Source organism: Marmota marmota, unplaced genomic scaffold (genome assembly GCF_001458135.2).
Source record: "Marmota marmota marmota unplaced genomic scaffold, marMar, whole genome shotgun sequence".
Classification (NCBI taxonomy): Eukaryota; Metazoa; Chordata; class Mammalia; order Rodentia; family Sciuridae; genus Marmota; species Marmota marmota.
Window position 1 is genome coordinate 10,679,367 of NW_025999944.1, and position 8,229 is coordinate 10,687,595.

An 8,229-nucleotide genomic window follows, 5' to 3' on the forward strand; every position below is an offset into this window, starting at 1 on the left:
TCTCTCTCTGTTTCATATCTTTCTATACCACACTATCCTTTTTCTCATAGTAATGTAACCCTTGGTTCAGACCAGGGCTAATCATAGGTAATTGAGACCTCAGAAAATAGGATGGTAGATGAGTGGGAACTCTTGCTATATGTACCACATTTTCCTTATTCATCCATCCATCCATGGACACAATTTAAATTGCTTCTCTACCTTGTCTGTTGTGAATAATGCTGAAATTAACATTGAAATGCAGATGTTTCTTCACTATTCCAGTTTCCACGCTTCTGAATTAATACCAAAAATGTGATTTCTGGATCACATGATAATTCTATTTTTAATTTTTCAGGTAATTGGTTCAGTTTTCCATAATGGGTGTACTAATTCCCATCAGCATCCTATAAGGATCCCCTTACTACACACCCTTGCCAGCATTTATCGTTGGTTGTATTGTCTTGATCATAGCTGTCCTAACAAGTGTGACATGACATCTCATTGTGGTTTTTAGTCACATCTCCCTGATAATTAGAGAGGTTGAAGTTTTTTTCATGTGTCTGTTGGCTACTGTTATCTCTTGAGAAATGTTCTTTCCCATTTTTTGATAATGCTGTTTTCTTGCTGTTGAGGCCCTTTTGGATGTTGGGCAAGGTGTGTGATTTGAAGTGTCTTCTCCCTTCTGAGGCTGTCTCTTCGCTCTGTTAATAGTTGATAAAACCCTGTCTCTCATAGAAACTAGAGCCTATCCTCATATCTTTTAATAAGTGAAGAGCTAAACAAACATATATCTGTAAAATGAAATAGTGCTTCACAATAACAAAGAATGAATTATTGATTGCCGTGTTAGTACAGATGAATTTGCATTTTGCCAAATAAAAGAATTCATTTACATTCCATGTTAAAAAAGGCAAGACTATAGGCAAGAAAATCAGACCTCTGATTGCCAGGTAGTGGTATAATCCAGAGAATAATATAAATGTCCTTGATTTTTGTACCAAAGAATGTAAAATTCATGAAGGAAGCATTAGCTCACCACAATAATAATCATCACAGGCAAGATCCATTTGTGAATGCTAATGTTAATGGGCAAAAGCTAGAGAAATAGGATGTTTGCATAGTTGGCAAAATATTTTCCCCTAAACATTTATATAAGAAAACTGTCAGCTATTACCTTAACCAAGTAATCATGGTTAATATCACCAGCTATAAAACCTAGACCTCCCTGAGTCCATTGCATTTTGTTGTATCCTCCCCCACAAAATGCACAGCCTCAATGGAGTCATGAGGAAACATCAGACAAAACTAAGTTGAGGATGTTCTGCAAAATGATTGACCAGTGCTTTTCAAACTGTCAAGTCCAAGAAGAACCAGGCAAGGTTGAGCAACTGTTACAGGCTGGAAGAGACAAAGGAGCTGTGACAACCAAATGCACCATGCGATTATAGATGCAATCCTGGAATAGAAAAATAAATTAATGAAAAAAACCTGGTGAAATCTGAAAGGAGTCTCAAGTTCAATGCATAGTATTTTACTAATGTTAAATTTTTAGTTTAGAAAAATTTACTGTAGTTATATAAGATGCTAACAGGAGAAACTGAGCATATGGAAACTCAATGTACTCTCTTTGAAAATCTAAAATTATTTCAAAATAAAAAATATGGATGTTTAAGAGTCCAGTTTTACTTTCATATATTTCACAATTACTTATAAAATACCAGTGGATGAAAGAAGGCTATTTTTCTTTTGACTACCACCATCATCAGACATACTTGATGATTATTAATCTTGTGGTTTATTCAAAATGTTTTGGTAGTGGTTATTTTGGTTGAAGTTTTAATAAAAGATACAATAAGTAGAGTTTAATAAGAAACCACAGGTGACTCTATAAATCGAAAAAGCTGAGCAAAAGCAAATACCTTTATAATGGTGTTTTGTTTTCCAGGGGCATATCAGAGCTCATTGACTTCCCTCTTCTTTGTTAACCAATAAAGTCATTGTTTTCTGCCTCCTCTGTGCTTTGTATATGTTATAGTCTCAGGTTTAAACTTGCTGCACTTGTAGGAACAGGGATTCAGAAGAGAGAGGCAATTAGGGGTTTTCTCAGTGGCTGATAGGGTGCCCCAAGCTTATATGATGGTTGAGACAATGGCACCTGTAAGATGTCATGGCACCATCTAAATCACGGACAGGAGGCACCTGGGGTTTTGATATTAAGAATTAGCCTGGTTATTTGGCAGATATAGTTCAATATTACTCAGTGGACTCAGTCTGTAATTATTTGTTGTTTTCTATATGCCAACCTGTGCTAGGTCCTGCAGAAATACAAAAGTTGAAATCGTGATTCCTGTCGAAAAGCGCCCACTGGTTTAGGCATTGTGGGTGGGAAGAGCCCAGGCTTTAGAATTTTACAGTTACACCCTCATCATCTCTTGCTTTAATTACTGAGTCTTAGCCCGGTATATACGTTTGGACTCACTGATTGTTTCCTTATCTGTACTACAGAATGCTATATTGATCTTACTAGATTGTCATGATCATTAATCCTCTCACATTGGAGGCCCTTTGATAAATGGCTATTATCATGGTGATTTGTTTTCAAGAGGGACCTTGTTAGAAAGCAAGGGAGTTTACACTGTTTTTGTGTTTGTTTTGAATATCGTGGTAGTTGCTTGGCTCAGTCTTAATGTGTTTTTTCCCTCTTAGAGATGACGAAGAGAAAAAAAAGTCCCCCTCAGAAGGCACTGATGAGAAGGCCAATGGAACACATCCAAAGACCATCAGTCGCATTGGGAGCACGACCAACCCATTCTTGGACATTCCTCATGACCCAAATGCTGCTGTGTACAAAAGCGGATTCTTGGCTCGGAAAATCCATGCAGATATGGATGGAAAAAAGAGTAAGCTTCATTCGTTGTTTTGTTTCATGTACTTTAGCTTAAATTTTAAAGTGAATTTGTTTGAAATAAAGTTATGGATGAAGAAAAATCATGTTTATTTAGAGAAATAAATAAATAAAATGTTTATTTAGAGAAGTGTTCTTAAGAAAGTCTCTAATCCTAAATCAGAGATCCACTGTAGCACTGATCTTCTCTAAGCAGAATGGTTTAGAACTCAAGAAACAGATGATTTCTTACAGAAGACTTATTTCTCAGACTCTTATTCATTATGTTTCGTGGTTTCAACAAATAATACTGTCTGTCTGCTATATGCTAGGCACCAAAAATAATAGGATGGACAAGATCCCTCTCTTCATGGAGTTCACATTTCTAGTGGTTGAAGAAAAGATGATTTATAACACAGATTAAGCAATGATGTAAGGTCCCAGGAACAAAGGGAGAAGGGGGAGATTTCATATCTAAAGCATGTGTGGAGTGGATGGCCTTGATGAGACGAGCAGGTGAGATGTAGAAGAGCATGGCATGAGTAGTATTGGGAAATTGAAGGAATCCCATCCCAATTTCTCCATGGAGTATGAGATGTGATTATCTTCTGATAGATAATGGTGTTATCTGGTAGATAATGTTTAAAGTTTGGGAGGAATGGAATATGTTTACACAGTTAGAATAATTGCAGAAAGTCAAATAACAATTTGATATAGTTGAATGGTTTAAGACAAACTGATGTATGTTCTCAAAATGAGAGGACTTTACCTCTGTGGTGTCCCTGCCTTCCTGCATACACAGATGTGGAATAACATGGAGGGGGATGCACAGTACCTCTGTTTTTAATCTCTGACTGGACATTTTGACTTAAGGTGTTAGCAGATTCTATTAGGTTGCATTCAAGGGAAGCATTGTCTTGGAGTGGTTTTAACAGTGAATGTGGTATTAAGCAAGTTTCTTAGTGTTTCCAAGTTCTTTAGGAGTACCTCCACCATATTTTCTGAACATCTTATTCACTAGCCTAGGAAGCTACTTAATTTTATCTAACAACATTGTGTGAGTTCCTATAGCTGCAAGTGATGGCAAGTCAATCTAACTTAGAAAAAGGTCACACCTGAAGATGAAGAATTATGAGGACACCCTCTCCATTTCTATGTGTATACAATTTTGTATGTTAGCTTTATTCTTTCAAATGGGGCATTTTATACATGGCTGGATATATGGCTGTTAGCAACATGAAAGATCATGTAATCAATTTTGACACTGAGGAAAATTTTCCTTCTGCCCTTTAGGACAGGATTCTGATCTGTATGACCAAGCAGATGAAATACCTTGATTGACAATATCTACTTTATTGCAGGATTGAGATGAAAGTTTCTTCAAGAAGGAATGAGATACAGATCTCACAAAAAAAGGGATATCTTCTTGGCAAACAAAGGATTAGATATCTGTCTTTGTTCGAGCATGCACATACATTGTGTTTGAACAATGCATTAATCATAGTAAAAATTTCCATTTATAACCACAGATATACTTTACAGCATGCTATGTCCAGCTGCAGCTTCTATTGCCAAGGATAAAATTGGTTGGCTGTGTATATTCTCTCTAGTTTAGGTATGAATAGAGTGCCAATCTATGAACTAAATGAAAAAATATAGAAATATCTGATATACCTACTACATATAAAGTACTGGAGGCAAAAAAAAAAAAAAGAATAACACAGTTTAAAATGCCAGCTCAAAAAAAGGCAAAAAAAGGAAGCAAAACAGCTCCCACTGATTCAAAATATGCACAGCATCCTGCTAGACAAGGAAAGCAGAGTCACCCATGTGAGCATCCCTCATTGATGCACTTCCTGGCAGTGGATTGGCTTGGCTGGTTAACTTATTTCAGCATCCTCTGGCTTTTCCTCCTGAGGGAAGTTCTCTTTGTGTTCTGTGTTCCTGGGCCATCTCTGAGGATTATTGGAGAGGATTGCTCTGCTGGAGGCTCTGCTTCCTGAGAACCCAATGCACATGAACGTGAAATCCAAGGGTTGCCTGGCAGCTGAGCTATCACAGACCCCTTGTATCACACTGGAAGTTTCCTGCCAGTACAACTCCTTTAAATTCTCAGTTAACTACTTTGAGAATTTCTGATTGGTTAGGACAATCATAAATGTCATGGAACAGTTTTGTCTTTCGGGCAGCTAAAGAAATTCTGCCTGTTTCTCAAAGAAACCTGCCTCTGCTGTTTTGGTCTCGTCTCCTGTCTCATATCAGAGGTCAAAATTCAAAGACGGGATAAGACCCTGCCAACTGGGCTCCAGTTTCCAGGCTTTATTCCTGTCAGTTAACTTATCCTTGAGGAATTTTCACCTCTGAGTTAGAGGGATATTGGGCATTTTACCCTTCTTTAATTCCTCAGGCTCTTCCTGGTGATCTTCGTTATGATTTTCTGGGGTTTCCAAATCACTTTAGAGTAGTCAGATAATTTAACCTTTCCAATATAGCAAAGTGCATGATTTCTAATAATTCTACATAAACTAAAAATTGCCAATTTAAAGTATACAGTTTGAGTTATTTTGAAGATTACTTGGTCTAAACTTAATATAGCCACTTGAACTTCTTTTTAGCTTTTTAATGCTATTTTCCCAGGTTTTAATTTTAATCTCTGGTTTTATCTTTTAAAATGTTTTCTTTTATATAGCATGTTGGTGGGTCTTGCTTTTTACCTGAGCTCATACTCTTTGTCTAGATGTTTGACTACTTAGATATATAGTACTTACTCATACAGTTGATTTTAAGTCTGCCATCTTGCTGTATTTTCTTGTGCTATTTGTTCTGTCTTTTCTTTTTTTCCCCTTTTCATTCCTTCCTGTTTAGAATTAGTTATTTTTTGTGATTTTGTTTTTCTTCCCTTGATTTATTGACTATACCCTGGTTGTCTTAGTGGCAGCTGACATTAACCTGACTCGTTCCACCTTCAGGTTATACCTTTGGTAGTAGTAGTTGGAGATTATTGCATCAGGTTTCTTCCATTTCTCCCTTGCTGGCCTTTGTACTATTCCCATTTCTTTTATTCTTTGTGTGTTGTAAAATTCACAGTAGCACATTATTAACATTTTTTTCTTTGAAAAGTAATTTACTTTTACCCCCATGCCTATCAGCAAGAAATTTTTTCATGTTTTATCAGTCTGAAAAAGTCTATATCTTGCCTTGATTGTGGGAACTTATATTCAGTGAGTAAAAATTTTTTTTTTTTTTACTGTCAGTCTTTGTTCCTCTAACCTAATGCTGTTCTCTGCCTCTGGATGCTTTCAATTTTTTTTTCTTTACCTCTGGTTTTCAGCAATTTTATTATGAACTGCCTTATTGCAAATTTCTTTGTTTTCCTTGTTTGATGTTTTTGGTGTTCTTGGATTTTTGGCTTATGTTGTTTTGTTTTTTTGTATATATATTTTTTTAACTCTTTAGGAAGTTTTAGCCATCATTTTTTAAAGTACCCACCTTCCTTCTGAGACTTGTTTTCTGCATGTTAGATCTCTTGATACTGCTCCAACACTTCCTTGAAACTCTGTTTTAGATAATTTTTTTCTTTTTTTCCAACTATTTTTGTCCTTTCATTACTTTTTTAATAATAATTTTAATTTTCAAATTTACTACCGTATTTTTCATTTTATAGATAGTATTTCTTGTCTTTGAACTTAGCTGGAATCTTTGTATTCTCCATTTCTCTTCTTATCAGGCTTATGTTTTTCTTCATGTCACTGAGTATATTTATCATTTTTATAATACCTGTTTTAAGGGCCTTCTCTTCAAAACCCTTCTCTGTCATTTCTGAGACTATTACATTGATTTTTTTTTTTTCTAACAGTCATACTTTCCCTTTTCTTTGCATTCCTATTAGGTTTTTGTTTGGTTGGTTTGGTGGTTTGTACCAGGGATTAACCCATGGAGGGGCACTTAACCACTAAGACACATCACCAGCCTTTTTTAATATTTTATTTAGAGACAGGATCTCAGTTTCTTAGGGCCTTGCTAAATTGCTGAGGCTGGCTTTGTATTTGCAATCCTCCTGCCTCTGCCTCCTGAGCCACTGGGATTATAGGCGTGCACCATCCCAGCCAGCTCTAATAGGTTTTATTTGAATACCAGAGATTATACATTTTCCTTTTTTCCCTAAGCTCTTGGGCGTGCGCACACACACACACACACACACACACATATTTTGATGTTGGATTTTCTACTGATCTGCTGATAAGTAAATTGGAGACAAACCAAATTCTTAAATTCTTCAGAAGCTTGCCTTTATTTTTTTTGTTATCATGGATCTAGAACAGCCTTTACTCTGGGACTTCTTTAGTTTCATTAATAAAACATTATTATTCATCTTCAGACTACCCAGTCAATGCTCCATATATTACAAAGTCCACTCTGGCTGATGAAAACACAGATTATTCCAGGCCTCTGTGAGCTCTTGAAATTATTCATTTTACAATTGCTTGGTGATTCTTTCCCATGCCTTATCTCCTTTTCCATTGTGCTCAGATTGATGCTCTAGCCAAGATCTTAGAATTTCTCTTCAGTTCTGCAGAGCTCTTACTTTGTACATTTCTACCTCCAATCTTACTCTACTCCAGTCCCCTCTGCCTCACCAGACTCTGTCTCCTCAAGTCAGCAGACTAACTAGCTGTTTAGATACTTCCTTTCACTAAGAAGGCTAGAAAACTTGCTCCAAGCAGCAGTGGGCTTGCCTCATTTGTTTCTTCCTCTTCAGGATCATGGTCCAGTGCTGCTCTTGTACAGTGTCAAAAACCTTTGGTTTTATATATTTAACATATAATTTTGTCTAGTTGCTATAGTAGGACAGTTTATCAATCCCATTTGTTAAGAAATGTCTTTCGGATTGCTTATGGAAATGATAAGGAATTCTGCACATTCAGGTACAAGCAAACTGTTTGTTTTTTGTATTTAGAAATTCAGAAAGTGGTTTGTTTCTTGTATTTAGAAATTCAGAAAGTGGTTTGTTTCCTTCCCACCTAAAATCTTTTCTTCTTCCCCCTTGTGTTGAACTTTCAATCATAGCTGGTTGACCTTGTTAGTGTAAGCGATCAGCTGTTACTGTTCCTTAGAAGTGCCCCACAGTGCCTGAACCGTTTCCAAGTGCTTTTCCCTTCCTCTTGTGAAAGATGGTCACTATATGTAAATTTGGGAGAGGTGTTTTATGAAGTACTCATATGTCATGTGCAATACATACATCATTTTTTATTTCCAATACAAATAGCTGGGTGCCATGGCACACACCTATAATCCCAGCGAGTTGAGCTGAGAGAAGAAGATTGTGAGTTCAAAGCCAGCCTCCCCCCTCCCCCCCCCCCCCC

The 8,229-nt window shown here is 36.6% G+C and overlaps 1 protein-coding gene across 6 annotated transcripts in view; it reads left to right on the forward strand.

The window, feature by feature from the left end:
- The window catches only part of Psd3 (pleckstrin and Sec7 domain containing 3), a 567,268-nt gene that overhangs the window by 471,365 nt on the left and 87,674 nt on the right, over positions 1-8,229 (forward strand). For all 6 annotated transcript variants that reach the window (XM_048801652.1, XM_048801653.1, XM_048801654.1 and 3 more), the window contains one exon: positions 2,689-2,882. In XM_048801652.1, coding sequence (XP_048657609.1) covers positions 2,689-2,882 — 194 coding nt within the window. The remainder of the gene's footprint in view (positions 1-2,688; positions 2,883-8,229) is intronic.